This window comes from Thalassophryne amazonica, chromosome 22, assembly GCF_902500255.1.
Source record: "Thalassophryne amazonica chromosome 22, fThaAma1.1, whole genome shotgun sequence".
NCBI classification, from domain to species: Eukaryota; Metazoa; Chordata; class Actinopteri; order Batrachoidiformes; family Batrachoididae; genus Thalassophryne; species Thalassophryne amazonica.
Window position 1 is genome coordinate 1,508,503 of NC_047124.1, and position 16,046 is coordinate 1,524,548.

The 16,046-nt window shown below is 42.3% G+C and overlaps 1 protein-coding gene across 5 annotated transcripts in view; it reads left to right on the plus strand.

Moving 5' to 3' along the window:
* The window catches only part of tbc1d30 (TBC1 domain family, member 30), a 61,457-nt gene that overhangs the window by 22,124 nt on the left and 23,287 nt on the right, over positions 1-16,046 (plus strand). For all 5 annotated transcript variants that reach the window (XM_034163146.1, XM_034163147.1, XM_034163148.1 and 2 more), the window contains 7 exons: positions 2,239-2,424; positions 2,634-2,703; positions 4,278-4,376; positions 4,528-4,696; positions 6,604-6,709; positions 6,790-6,896; positions 7,043-7,179. In XM_034163146.1, coding sequence (XP_034019037.1) covers positions 2,239-2,424; positions 2,634-2,703; positions 4,278-4,376; positions 4,528-4,696; positions 6,604-6,709; positions 6,790-6,896; positions 7,043-7,179 — 874 coding nt within the window. The remainder of the gene's footprint in view (positions 1-2,238; positions 2,425-2,633; positions 2,704-4,277; positions 4,377-4,527; positions 4,697-6,603; positions 6,710-6,789; positions 6,897-7,042; positions 7,180-16,046) is intronic.

A 16,046-nucleotide genomic window follows, 5' to 3' on the forward strand; every position in this document is an offset into this window, starting at 1 on the left:
AAATATTTAAAAAAATTGAAAAATTATGACAGCTAAAATATTTTAGGATGCTGCAGCTCCTGGTGTACTCCCCCACGTATCCTACCTTGTCAAGGTTGGGGGGCCTTGTGTGCCTCTGTGACCCGGAGAGTTATGCCAGCAGGAGCTTGGGCTCCTGGTAGGGTCTCCCATCCCATGTTGGACAGGTCAAAGGGTAGAGGCCTGATGAACAGGATCACCTCTCCTCAAGGTTAAAGGAGCTGGCATAGGGCTAACAACCCTATCTATATATAAAAAAAATCTGTTATAGAAACATTAACAACTTCAAGGCATCAAGACTTCAGAGAGGAAGAACCTTTAGACCAAGGGAATATGATTCAGTGAAAGCCGTCCAGAAGCTGTATTGCCGACTCCCCTTCTAACACCCAGGAGAATCACCAAGACAGCCATCTGGATGATGACAGCTCCTGGTGGGCTGCAAAGGTACTGCAGGTAGGCAGCGACTTCCATTATGGGGTGTGAAGGTACTGCAGGTCAACTTTTGGTCATTATTAAAAAAAAAAAAAAATTACCTGTTTCATTTTAAATTTGTAGTAAAGCTTAAATTTGCCTAAAATATTTAATTATTTCAACTATTTAACAAAGTCAAGGGACTGAATTTGCATGATGATCATATTTTTTTATGACCTAGTTTGACATAATGCATGAATGGAAGTACTTTGTCTTGGTCTCGTGTGTCAATCAAACATGAAATTAGAGCTTTGAGGAGGGGCCCAGGTAAGTTTCAGATTTTAAAGTGGGCCACCGGCAGCGTTCTTAAGTCTTAGAATAGCCGTCCTGGAATATTGTCTGAAGATGTAAGAGCATGCCTCCCTTATGGGTCGGTTTTAAGATCACGCTATGCATCAAATTACGGGATGGTATGATCAGGTTTCCCTCATACAGGTGTAAAATAAAAATACTTACACATCATTAAAAAGCTGGAATCACCTGAAATGTTCAACAATTTGTCTTTTTCATTGTTGTCTTTTTTTTTTAATTACATTTTGCATCATCATTTCTTAAAACAAGAATCTGAACATGATAAATATAAAGTCATTAGTCGGCGCTAATTCAGCCAATAAATATGAACACAAAAAAGTTCATTTACAATCCTATTTTCCCAGATCTCAGCATTAAGTGGAATGTTTTCCAACAGTCCTGATTCATGCCTGATTCTGTTTTTTCTCTCTGTTTAAGGTGCAGCTCCATCCAGAGATGGGAGTTGTGTTCGTGTTGGCGATCCTCCTGTCCTGTGCACCAACAGCATTTCTTGTATATTAGTCCATGAATTGTTCTGTGAACTGTTCTGTAATTTGTGTCTGTATCATGGCCCAAGCAGAGGGTCACCCCTTTGAGTCTGGTCTGCTTGAGGTTTCTTCCTCAGAGGGAGTTTTTCCCCTTACCACTGTTGCTCTGAGGGTTGGTAAGGTTAGACCTTACCTGTGTGAAGCGCCTTGAGGCAACTCTGTTGTGATTTGGCGCTATATAAAGGAAAATAAATTGAAATTGAAGTCTAAAATCTAAAGATGATAAATTTGAATGGACATAAAACAGAAAAGCAGCCGTTCCTTAAAATCTGATTTGTAGCTTAATGACTAACAACATACTGTATTTATTACACAAATGTCTATCAATGAATAATCTGTTTAATAATAATTTGGTGAAAAAAGTACTCTTAATACATTACTACTCAAAGTATATTGTAAAAATGTAACTATAAGGATATTTATTATGGTTACCATGATTAGGTTCAGAATAACAACACTGTCCTGTAGATAAAAATGACAGTCGGTGTATCAAATGCTGAATTATGTGTAGTTACACTTTTTTATATGTCATTTGGAGTTTATCATTTTCTCCTGGTGGGGGTTCATGACTATCTTTAGTTTCTTTAAACAAAACACTTTTGTTTTAAAGTTGTTATGCCTTGTGCTTTTTTAAGTGTTTTTTGGACACTGCAACTTTTTTTTTCCCAATTTTTTTTCCAATTTTTTTGTGAGCAGTGACAATTTACAGGATGTTTACACACTCTGAGAGACTGCATCACAGAATCCTGACATCTCATAGTTTATCATCCTGTTTCTGTTAACCGAGGAAGAAGTCCAAACATTTACTCATCTTCATTTGCGCGCCTCAAACTGTCTGAAAATTCAGAGAACTTAAATTATGTTGATTCCTCTGAGTGGTAAAGATTCTGTGTGTCCTTCTCATTCCCAGGACCTGCACAGGACAGGCTGCAGTTCTTACTGTGGCCAAGAGGGGGAGCAAGACAGGGTGGTGCTTAAGCGAGTGCTTCTGGCGTATGCCCGCTGGAATAAAACTGTGGGATACTGTCAAGGATTCAACGTGCTGGCTGCACTCATACTGGAGGTTACAGAAGGCAGTGAGAGCGACGCACTGAAGGTACAAAAAGAGCAAACTGCTGCCTGACCAGTTTAATGATGAATGACACGTTTAATAAATGAACGCACTAAAAAATCTCAAGTGCTTTAAATATTGTTTTCATATGACAGACCTGTAACTGTTGAGATGAACATTTTATTCCCTGTTTTTGGAGTTCCCATGTTGCTGTGGCAGATGTGACTATCTGATTGACAGCTCCTTTTGTTCAGGTGATGATCTACCTGATTGATAAAGTTCTGCCGGAGAGTTACTTTGCCAACAATCTGCGAGCGCTGTCAGGTAAACACAAGCTGGTTGAGGCAGTTTGAGATTTAAAATAATCCTGTCAAAAGATTACAAAACATGCAACTGTATATTATAGCTTTAATTTAAAAACACTGTGAATATCTTACTTTTGTCTATACCATATTTTTTGGAGTGTAAGTGGCTGCAAATTATTATTATTATTATTATTATTTATTAGGAGGTCCTGCAACTTGTCCTCTGTGACTTGTAGCTATACAGAAAAATCACATTCATTATTGATGCTGATGTTTCTCCATGTAATGTGGAGTTGCGTCAGGAAGGTGAGTCCGGCATAAAACTTGTGCCAAATCAACATGCAGATCCACGTGGGATCTGCTGTGGCCACCGTTGGTGCAAACAAGAGAACAGCCAAAGGGACTTTTTATTATTAATAATGATAATAGCGCATTTATGTTGGACTTTCTCAGGAATCAATGCACTAAACAAAATAAACTCTGATAATAAAAGAATAAATGGCAATAATAAAATTACACCAATGCACAAAAATCTCTTACAAAAAAAAATTTAGTGGGGTTAGATTTCTATTGTAGTGTTTCCACTGCTGTGGGCCAGCAATCAGCATTTATCTGTATCAAATAACATCCACTATGTTGTCCATCACATATTTACTTGTGCATGTTGCTTATTTTTAGAATTTAAAAGTCGTTGTGGTACACACCACAGGCTGAGGGCTTCCTGCAAAAAAGTCCACTGTTTACTTCTTTAGCTATGTCCATCGGACTACTTTTAATCAAACTGTTTCAAATAATATCACATATGTTGTCCGTCACGTGTTTGTCTATTTTGTTTTTTTGGGGGGCTTTAGAAGTCCTTATGTTAGCAGCACACGCTATGGTGTGCACATGTGCTACACTGAGTTCCTGTTCATTGTTAAATTGGTCCCCAGGGAAACGCTGTTAAAACCTGAGTCCTGCATACAAATCAAATCAAATCAATTTTATTTATATAGCACCGCATCACAACAAACAGTTGCCCCAAGGCGCTTTATATTGTAAGGCAAAAGCCATACAATAATTACAGAAAAACCCCAACGGTCAAAACGACCCCCTATGAGCAAGCATTTGGCGACAGTGGGAAGGAAAAACTCCCTTTTAACAGGAAGAAACCTCCAGCAGAACCAGGCTCAGGGAGGGGCAGTCTTCTGCTGGGACTGGTTGGGGCTGAAGGGAGAGAATCAGGAAAAAGACATGCTGTGGAACATACAGATAAAACAATGTGACTTATACTCCACTATGACATGTTTTTATTTATTTTCATCTCTCTTCAAGAGGCATTTTTTTGACAAGTGCCACATAAACTATGGAAAATATGTTAAACTCACTGGACTTCTTTGCAGGATTATTGCAGTAAAATTTTTAATTAATTAATCTGATGTCTGTAACAAAATTTATCATTTTAGAAAGGTCATTATCTGATCAGAAGGCCAGTTTGCATTTAAATGGTAGTGAGGCCACATTTTATTGATACCACTGATTATTTATTGAGTCTTGTGCCTGAGGTTCGATGGGAGAATGTAGCTTTTTATGTCAGTCCTTGTCTTCTGCCAGTGGACATGGCTGTGTTTAGAGACCTGCTGAGGCTGAAGCTGCCCAGACTGTCCCAGCACCTCCACCACCTGCAGAAAGCTGCCAACAGGGAGGCCGGAGGTAACCAGCTGGTGTAAATGCTTGAATTTGATTCGATCCCGCACCGCACCAGTCTCCACCATCCAGACTCTAAGAGCTCAGAATAAGTAAAATAAATACTGCACATGCTAAGGTCACTATGTGCTGCTATGATGGTGTTTTTGTCTTTCAGGCAGCTATGAGCCTCCGCTGATAAACGTCTTCACTATGCAGTGGTTCTTGACCATGTTCGCCACCTGCCTGCCGGCGCCAACTGTGCTTAAGATCTGGGACTCTGTTTTCTTTGAAGGGTCAGAGGTGCTGTTTCGGGTTGGCCTTGCCATATGGGAGAGACTGGGAGAGTAAGCAGGCTGTGACTTGCAAAGGCTAAAGCAGCTGTCATTAGAACCCATAACCTCACAGAACACCAGCAGTCAGCTGGAGCTGTGAAGTTTCGGGAAAAATAAGACTAAAAATAATCAAATTTATTTCTGTGAATATTGTAACACATGACTCCAGGTTAGGCTTGGGCAATATGACCTAAAATTCATATTGCAGGATAAATTGAATCCCTTCACAGTTAACAGTATATATCGCAATAAAAACTTAAGTATAAATATTATAATGGTAGTGTTTCTGAATGGGTTATGTAGTCCCTTAGCAAAGCTAAATTAATAAAAAATAAATAAAGCAACAACAAAAAACATAATGTAATTTTGGGAACATTTATTGTGCAGATCTCAAAACTCAAAATTAAAACTCAGCACTCTATGGTGCAAAATAGTGCAAATGAACACAAACACTATTTTTATAGTTTAGAATGCAAATATAACTTGTAAATAAAAAAAACATGAACAAATGTAGCAAAAAAAATAAGTTTTATATACAACTATTTACATTAAAATGCAGGAAATGCCACAGGTTTTTTGTAAGACTATGTACATGCAATAAGATGCCACACACATTATATTTCTGCCCCTCAGAAGAATAATTCCTGTCCAAAACAAGACCTCTCCAACTTGTGTTGGACATGTAATTTTGGACATTGGAATGACCTCACACTTTGTCATTCCTGCTTCTGTCCAGCTGGAGGCAGTGTTACCACTTTTATTTGCCTTTGGTGGCATTTTGTCCAGAAAGTCCTGAGAGCCCACCCCACTTGAGTTGATGATCCTGATTGGCTTAGGTTGTGTGTTTCCACAGGGGAAGGTGTGGGTTTTTTTTTTTTTTTTTTTTTCTCTGCTTCTCCTGCCCCAAGATGGAACTGAATAAGGAAATGAGACTTTTTGCTGTGGCTTTCTGCCAATACGCGCACTAAATGACGGTAAAATTAATGAAAAAACATGGCGGAAATTACTAATCTTCTTCCTGGCATCTGTCCATCTGTGGGAGACAATGGTGTAGTGTCCAGTTTGTTTTTTTGCTCTTTGTTTGTTTTTTGTTATATAGTTTTCAATTAAATTTCAATTCATTTAATTCATAGAGTGAATCGCTATAATTCATGTTATAGTTGGCCTATTAACAGAATTTAAAAACGGGTATAGAGCTTGAAATGCGCACTGTTTTTTTTTTAATCAGCTCCTCTTGCTCAGTGGTCTCTGTGCTTGCATCAACAAGCGTTATTGCGATTGGTCAGTGGAGTCCAAATCTCCATTGTAGGCCAAATTTATATCATTTATGCCATCTACCTACTGCATATACCATGTGCCCCTACTCTAGATTAAAAATATATTCCAATGACCAGATCTGGACTTCTAAATTAATGTAGTAAATTGAATTAATCCATTAAATTAATTAATATCTAATTGCACGCAGAACATTATTCTTTTTTCAGCCTATAATTATTGAGCTTTTGACAACATTGTTAAAGAAAAATGTCTTTGGTAAGAAAGTGTTTTTTTTTAAGTCTTTGTTCTGTTTTTGAATAGCTATTAAAATTAAGCCATTTTGTGCCACATTTCATAAAGCATTGGTAGATGACTGTGTTGTCTTGTTGGTAAATAAGAGACTCGCAATAAAATAAATAAGTAAAGACGAATTTGAATAAAACTTGGCTTGAAATTACATTTATCAATCATTTTGATCATTTTCATGCTGAAATATTTTAAAAGTTGTTGCTTGTGCTACAGAGTTCTACTTAAAGTCAAGAAACAGACTTGGACCACAGGACATTACGAGCAACATTGAAACTGTTTTTGATTGGGTGGAAAAAAAAAAAGCGTGTTCCTTTATTTGATGTGTTGAGTTTTAAGCTCCATGTCCTGTCCAGGAGAATTGAGTACTGTCAGACAGCAGATGAGTTCTACAGCACCATGGGCTGTCTGACACAGGAGATGCTGGAGCACAGCCTCATCGATCCAGCTGATCTCATGCAGGTAGTGGACAGAAAAATAACACTTTGACCTTTTTGAAATAAAAAAAGTCTAAACGTCATTTTCTTTCCTCACGCCATCAGGAAGTTTACTCCATGGCGGTGTTTCCGTTCCCCCAGCTGGCTGAGCTGAGAGAGAAGTACACCTACAACATCACGCCGTTCCCTACCTCAATCAAATCGAACGGAAGGTCAGTCACACATCCAGGAAGATGTTCATGGACAGAAATGCATTTACTTCAGGATTCAGGAGAGTTGTTCTCTGAGATGAGCCGTCTGTATATATGCGTGCCCGCTTGTCTGAGATCACGGTGGTGACGTTGTGTTGTTCCATCAGTGGTATCGGCAGCTGGGAGAGCGATGACGATGCTGAAATGGACGATGAAGACTCGTTTGTGACGGCGCTCGGGTGTCTGGGGCCCCTCGGTGGCCTGCTGGCCCCTGAGCTGCAGAGATACCAGAAACATCTCAAAGGTCAGTGCACACGTCCAGTCTGACCCCCTGCGGTCCTCTTGAAGTCACTCCTCTTTTTAGATATTATAACACAATTATGTTGTGCATATTTATATTTTTCTGACAGTTTTATTTTGACTTTGACTCCCAACCATTGTTCTCTGATTCATCTGGTTAGTTGTATCTTAGAAACGCTGGCCCTCTTGTTTTTGGCAAAAAAAAATTATATATATGTGTGTGTGTGTGTGTGTGTGTGTGTACCTCACTCACTCATCGTCAACTTCGTCAACGGCTTAGTCCAGTTAAGGGTTGCAGGGGACTGGAGCCTATCCCAGCAGTCGTACAGTGGGACGCGGGGTTCACCCCGGACAGGACGCCGTCTGTCATAGGGTCAAACACATTCACACCTACTAACAATTTAAAGTTTCCAGTCCATCTAACCTGCATGTCTCTGGATGTGGGAGGAAGCCGGAGCACCCAGAGGGAACCCACACAAACACGGGGAGAACACTCAAATTCTACACAGAAAGGCCACAGGTGGGAATCAAACCTGTGACCTTCTTGCTGTGAGGCAACAGTGCTATCTATATGTATATGTGTGTGTGTGTGTGTGTGTGTGTGTGTGTGTGTGTGTGTGTGTGTAAAAATTGAGCATATACGAGGTCTATTAGAAAAGTATCCTACCTTTTTTATTTTAAAAAAAAAACTATATGGATTTGATTCATATGTTTTTACGTCAGACATGCTTGAACCTTCGTGCGCATGCGTGAGTTTTTCCACGCCTGTCGGTGACGTCATTCACCTGTGAGCACTCCTTGTGGGAGGAGTGGTCCAGCCCCCTTGTCGGAATTCCTTTGTCTGAGAAGTTGCTGAGAGACTGGCGCTGTGCTTCATCAAATTTTTTTCCAAAACTGTGAGGCACATCCGAGTGGACACCATTCGACAAATTAAGCTGGTTTTCTGTGAAAATTTTAATGGCTGATGAGAGATTTTGGATTGTTTCTATCGCTGTAAGGACTTCCCACGGAGTGGGACGTCGCACAGCGCTCCGAGGTGACGTCGTCATCCTGTTTCAAGCTGAAAACCTCCAATTTAAGCCTCTGTTGACCCAGGACGTCGTGAGAGAACAAAGAACTTTCAGAAGAAGTCGGGATCAGCAGTTTATCTGGACATTCCACTGTTAAAGGAGATTTTTTTTAATGAAAGACGTGCAGACGGATTGGCGCGTCGGCTCGCAGCAGGCGCGGCGCGCCCGCCACAGGAAAAACACCTCCGTGTTGATAACCATTTGTAAAATCCAGGCGGCTTTTGGTGGCTTTCAGTTGAGTGAGTATCTGAGAAATTGTTTAACAGCTGGGCATGTTCCAACTTGTCCTTAAGGCTTCCAACGGAGGTGTTTTTCCTGTGGCGGGCGCGCTGCGCCGGCTGCAAGCCGACGCGCCAATCCGTCTGCAGGTCTTTCATTAAAAAAATCTCCTTTAACAGTGGAATGTCCGGATAAACTGCTGATCCCGACTTCTTCTGAAAGTTCTCTGTTCTCTCACGATGTCCTGGGTCTACAGAGGCTTAAATTTGGAGGTTTTCAGCTTGAAACAGGATGACGTTGCCTCAGAGCGTGGCGCAACGTCCCGCTCCGTGGGAAGTCCTTACAGCGATAGAAACAATCCAAAATCTCTCATCAGCTGTTAAAATTTTCACCGAAAACCAGCTTAATTTGTCGAATGGTGTCCACTCGGATGTGCCTCACAGTTTTGGAAAAAATTTTGATGAAGCACAGCGCCAGTCTCTCAGCAACTTCTCAGACAAAGGAATTCTGACGAGGGGGCTGGACCACTCCTTCCACAAGGCGTGCTCACAGGCGAATGATGTCACCGACAGGCATGAAAAAACTCTTGCATGCCCACGAGGGTTCAAGCTTGGCTGATGTAATCACACGTGATTCAAATCCATATGGTTTTTTTAAAAAAATAATAAGGTCGGATACTTTTCTCACAGACCTCGTATATAATTTTATTTTAAGTTTATTTCTGTTTTTCATTAGTTCATTCAAAAATAAATGGAGTTTGTTAATTAGTTTTGATTGTGCAGTAACTGTGTTATGACTTCATTTGACGTGTGCTTCTGTTTTTGATGCACTCAGAGGAGATGAAACCTTGTACCCCCTGCAGTCAGAGATTGTCAGTGTCAGGCTGAGAGGTAGTGAGGCACAGACAGAGGCTGGATACAACTTACAGACTCACAGGCTGGACGTAATAGTCTAAAAGGCTGCGTCTTTAATGCAGACATGGGTACAGTACACAGGCAAATAGTCCACGGTGCAACAGTACAGTTAAGGGCGAGGCGATACGTCGAGGCCCAAAACAAGCAGGTTTCAGTAAAAGAGCAAACAGGGCAATTGGAGCAAAGGCAAAAACAGGTTCCAAAAAACAGAGCAGGGGTCAGAAAACAGGACTCGGCAAACAACAGAACCATGACAAGAGCTGGTAAGTGACAAAGTCGACAAGCGAGCAGCGAGGAAGTGAACAGAAGTAGTTTAAATAAGAACAGGTGGTAATTGGATAACGAGATGCACGTGGTGGGAGAAGGACCTGGAAAGGAGGTGAGGTCAGGTGAATCCACGAAGGGAAAAGAGGCAAGAAAAGGCAGTGACAAGTGGGCAAGGAAATGACAAACAAAACGGGGTGTGGCCAACAGAGATGAGGAAGTACAGGTCAAGAGAGTGCAGTGATCAGAGGGAGACAACTGGGTATGAACACATGAGAACAGAGAGGAGACACGGGACAGACGAAGACGGGATGAGACAGACAGGTGTAAGTGAGCACTGTAAGAATACGGACGATGACAACTAATGACTACACAAATGAAACACAAACTGGTAATAAAAACTAGAACAGGACTGAAAAGCAAACATCTGAAAATAGTACTGAAACAAAATTATATGAGAACTGATAAGAGAACAACAAACACTAAAACAAAACCAAACTGGAACTAAGACTAATAAAACAAAGTGGTAACCAAACAATAAGTAAAACAGGGACTAAGTGATGAACAGAAAACAAAACCCGATACTGCAACATTACTGATAACATGAAAAATATAAACAAGTGATACGCTAATGATAAGCAATGAAAACACAGACTGGCTGAACAAAACCACAACGGAACTGAATCATGGCTCAAGAATGAAAAGTAATAAAGAAGCAAAGTGGCAAAACAAAACAGAGCAGAAAATAAACAAGTTTCAAAAAATAAAACCCAAATAAATCAAGGCTGGGGCAAACAGAGGGCATAAGAAAGGTGGGAAAAATCCCGACAGTCAGGGTATGCAAACAACTCTGTCATGAAAATAAAGGTTTCAACATAAAGGTTTTTCAAAATTATTCTCCAAAATTTTCATAATAAAGGATGCATATCATCGTACCACATGCAAGCCATAGCTGAAAGCTAAGGTCGATCTGACAGTCTGACAGGAGAGGAGATGGTCTAGTGGTTAAGCGTTGGACTTGAGACCAGAGAATCCTTGTTTCAAATCCCAACCTGACTGGAAAATCACTAAGGGCCCTTGGGCAAGGTCCTAGTTGCTCCCGGTGTGTAGGGAGCACCTTGTATGGCAGCAGCCTGACATCAGGGTGAATGTGAGGCATTATTGTAAAGCGCTTTGAGTGTCTGATGCAGATGGAAAAGCGCTATATAAATGCAGTCCATTAGATTACATTATGTGGTGTTTAGCAAATAAATCAGATTGAGTGTGAATCAGTGGAATGAAGGTGCCATCAGGTGAGGAAATCCAGACAGATAAACCTTCACAAAGTTCAGTTCCTGATTTTTGTCTAAGCTCTCAGTCCTCCAGATGTAGAAGTAAATCCTTCATCGGTGATTCATTGACTAACTATGACCTCTTTGCACTCAGATCGTGCACCATGTAAATAGCAAAGTGGACTTTGACACGCCCCAAAATGCACTTCCACAGTGCACCATCCAGTTGTTAAGTGTGACGTAACACATCATGTGATTTTCAACTTCCGGCTCCAAACAAAAAAGGCGCACTGTCATTAACATTGAGAACTGCACTGAGACGCTCTGATCAGGCTGCACACGGACAACAGCATTAACATCGCAACATAAAACTCTTTGTATATTGTGCCTAAAACTCTCCTGGATATATTAACTGGGTTTTTAGATGGTGTTACTGCGTTTGTTTTATGTAAAAATGTCAGACCCTCAGGTCGTTTCTCCGTTATTTTCAGTGGGAGTTGCTACGAACTGCGATTGCTTCCTGTTCATGTCACTTTCTAGGGAGAAAGTGAAGTTTGCAGTATAAAGTCCTGTTTATTGTTTATTAACAAACATACATGTATATTTTACCTGTGCATAATAAAATATGCAAAGTAAAAGATAAAGTTTTATTAAGTGTTCTGACCATAGAATCAGACGAATGCGGAAAACAGAGGTGGAGACGGAGAAGGGAAGGATGGAGGTTTGCGCACAATGTAAACACAAACTAAACTTAAACTGTAAATCCTTAAAATGATCAGACGTAACTTTAATTGTAAACTTGGAGGTCTTTGGACCCGGAAACAGATTTATCACGTGATGCGTTACGTCAGAGCTTAAAGGAGACCTGCATTGAAGTAAATGTGGTCAGATTTCAGAAAAGAAATAGCTTATATGTATTTATAAGTCCTTTGTGAATGCAGTAAAGTAAATCTGTAAGCCCAAATTTGTAATTCAGCGGAGAAATATTCATTTAAAAATGACACATTTGCAGCTAACATTTAGCCCTCTGTGAAAACAGTTTGTACATCCGGATCATTTCCATGACGTCGGTGACAAGACGACACGTTCCCGCCTTCAGTCTGATCCCACATTGAAATTGATTTTATCTCTTAGTAATGTTACTGTTATTTATACACATCCTGGTTTCAACATCCAAAAGTAAGCTGCAATGAATGTGAGATACAGCTCTGCTTGCTCAGATCTGGGGATCAGATCAGCGGCGGCATCGACAGCGGGCGACATTCCTGGACGCCTCGCTCTCACTGCCCCCGATACGCTTACCGAGTGCATGCGCTCGTTAAATGCTACCGCGGCACTCACTCCCCCGTGTCTGCTGTGCAGCCAGAACCACCTCTCTCTCTCTACTGAATGGAGTTGCAGCCAACTTGGCACAAGTCCAGAGACTACGCTCGCCGTTTTAATGCAGTGTGCGCGGTGACAACTGTTGCTCGCAAGGACAGATTTCTTGCTGCAAAATTCGCAGCACCGCACGTCTCGGTAATCGGAGCCACAGAGCTCCGTGGCCGCTGAGAGAGGTTTATATATTTTTAATGACTTGAATTCTTTGCGGGTCTCACCTCCGTAGCCCGCGACGGTACACCGGAGGTGAAAAACAGTAGATTTTCAATGCGACAACCACTCAATCAAACGGGCGTATGAGAAAGTCCACAAAAATAATTTTCAAGCACAAATAAAAGAAATGTGTACTCACCAAGCGTACCGCAAGACAATATGAAGTTTTAAAAAGTAGATCCTTCCGTATAAGACAAGAAAAAGGTGCAGATGCAAACTGACGTAAATCCACAAATTACAGTTGGCGCGCGCAATGCATGCTGGGAGAGAGTCTTTTCCCTGATGTCTCGGCAGCGTCCAGGATGTGATGACAATTTGCGGAGGGCTAAATGTTAGCTGTAAATTTGTCATTTTTAAATGAAGATTTCTCCGTTGAATGACAGATCTGGGATGCAGATTTACTTTACTACATTCAGAAGGATCTTATGTGTAAATATGTCATTTTTTGGTCCAAAGATCTGACTTCATTTATTTCAATGCAGGTCTACTTTAACAACCGGATAGAACCTCAAAATGGCATCATTTGCCTTCAGCAGCAGCATAAATGAGGCAAAATCTTCGAATTGGGCTTCCGATTCTGCTGCTCATGGAGTAAAGGGCCTTTCACACTGAATATGTCGGATGCATTAAAAACGCATCTTGACGGATTGGCCTGAAGTATGCAGTGTGAAAGGCCCATAAGACGCATGTGACTTGAGCTCCCACAATAACTTTTACTTCTTGACCCATTATCTATCACTTTAAGCCTGTTTACATGAGTTGTGCCCCCTCTGCTTTGTTGTGGAAGCGCAGTGTTGGAAAATGCCTCCGAAACCGACTAAAGTGGGTGAAAAGATGGATGGAGACGGTACTATCAACAAAGCGGACTCATTAGCCGCGCTAGCTGAAAACAAAAATGCGCTCTTAGTGGAGCTGAATGCCTCTATCGACGAACTCCATCGGAAACTAGACGGGTTTCAAGACTCTCTCGACAACCACGATGTGTGCCTGTTATCTTTGGAGGAAGGGGCAGTGGCTGTGGATCATCGTTTGGATAAGCTAGAAACCTCCTGTGCTAAGCTACGAGATGCTAATGAGAAGCTACGCTCTAAAGTTGTGGCTTTGGAAGGCCGGAGCAGGAGGTCTAATATCAGAATCATTGGTCTGGATGAGGACATTGAAGGGCCACAACCTAGCATTTTCTTTGCCAAAATGCTTCAGAAAGTTTTCGGCCCAAATGCTTTCCCGTCTTCACCAGAAATAGATCGTGCTCACTGCGGACCGGGTCCTAAGCCGGGGCCTGGTGGTAGGCTGCGCCATGTTATCCTTTGTTTTCACCGCTTTAAAAACAAGGAGAAGGTGATTCGTGAGGCTCGCAGCAAGAAGCAGTTTGACTACAGGGGCACACTTTCAGACTGTACAAGGACTATTCCCCCTGAGGTCGTCACTCAGCGGAGGGAGGACATGACTGTTATGACTGTTATACCGCATGGGGCTGAGACCAGCTCTACTCTACCCGGCATGGCTCCGTATTACTCAAGCAGACGGTAAACGTACGTGGTTCGGCTCAGTTGCAGAGGCAGAGAAGTACGTGGAGCGGGCTGTCAGTTCGTCATAATCTATCTGTCAGTACTCTGACTTAAAAGAAATGTGCATGGTTGGGCCAGGTCGGCGCTTGCTTTGCTGCTGGTCAGCTACAGTAACTCTCTTATACAAGCAACTTGGCCCTGTCTACTCATACCATACTTACAACAAGGTAACTTTTTTAATTTGAGATATTTCTATTTTTGCATAAGGCTTACTGAAGCCATTTTTCTTTATATACGAGGTCTGTCCGAAAAGTATCGGACCATTGGCTGGGAAAAAAAAAAATTGGCTTACCTGGAGGGTTGGAAACCTAATCACCCTCGAAGTACTCTCCTTGGGACTCCACACACTTCTCCCAGCGTTGTCGCCACTGTTGGAAGCATTCCAAAAATGCCTTTTTCGGGATGGCGCGCAGCTCCGCCGTCGTCGCAGCCATAATGTCCTCTCTTGTCTCAAATCGGGTTCCTTTTAATGGTATTTTAAGTTTTGGGAAGAGCCAAAAGTCACAAGGGGCCATGTCAGGGGAGTAAGGCGCCTGTTGAACCACCGGAGTCTGGTTTTTGGTCAAATAAGTCTGAATTAAATGAGAGGAATGAGCTGGCGCGTTGTCGTGGTGGAGGCGCCAATTTCCTCCGGCCCACAACTCCGGTCTCTTGCGCCGCACACTATCACGTAGACGACGGAGGACATCCCTGTAATACTCCTTTGTTACTGTTTGACCCTGTGGTGCGTAGTCGTGGTGTACCACACCACGGGAGTAAAAAAAAAAACAGTCAGCATTACCTTGATGTTGCTGCGCACTTGGCGCGCCTTCTTCGGTCTTGGCGACGTGGAATGCTTCCACTGTGACGACTGAAATTTGGTTTCCGGGTCGTACCCGTACACCCAGGACTCATCTCCGGTGATTATGGTGTCCATAAAGCTGGGATCAATGTCAATGGAGTCCAGCATGTCCTGTGAGACTTCCACACGGAGGTGCTTTTGCTCCGCCGTCAGCAACCTCGGCACGAACTTCGCCGCCACTCGTTTCATGCCCAAATCGTCCGTTATGATGGAATGTGCCGAAGTCTTGCCAATGTCCACTTCCTCAGCAATTTCTCGGACAGTCAAGCGACGATCCCGCATAACCACAGCGTGCACTTTGGAAACGATCTCGTCATTTCGGCTCGTTGATGGCCGACCGGAGCGCGGCTCGCTCTCCACCGTTACGCGCCCGTCTTTAAACCGGTTGTACCACTCCTTAATCCGTGTGCTGCTCATGGCTTCATCTCCGAAAGCTGTTTGGATTTTTCGAATAGTTTCTGCCTGGCTGTCGCCAAGTTTCTGGCAGAATTTAATGCAGTAACGCTGCTCCACGCGTTCAGCCATTTTCTCACAACAAAAAAATCCGATGAGGGGGGTGGAGCGCTCCTCCCACAAGCTGTGCCCACAGGCGAATGACGTCACCGACAGGCGTGGGGAAACTCACGCATGCGCACGAGGGTTCAACCTTGGCTGATGCAATCACACGTGATTCAAATCCATATGGTTTTTGCAAAAAATAAAAAGGACCTATAGTTTACGGACAGACCTCGTATATATATATGAAGAGCTCTTTTCCAAAACGCGATAAACGCCAATTAAAAAAAAAATGAGTTCACCACGCTATTCTGCTATGTACTGAGCATATTCACTGCCCCATTAATGTTTCATGCCAAATCACTATATTTCCTTGTTTATATGTGCTGCAAATTGTTGTTTCTTTCCAAACCGCGATTGTCGCTGCACACGGTTTTTGGCTGAGTGCGACATTTCCTCTCGACCAATCAGAGTTCCGTTAGCGATATCAAACATGGCAGCGATCTGAAGCGGGGAGTTTTGTTGCTGTGTAAGTTCTTGTGCCCAAACAACTTTCGGGAATGTTTGTTGTGAATACTTTTGATGGTTCCGACGAACCTGTGAGACCTACATCAGGTGGTAGAAGACGTCGTTTAA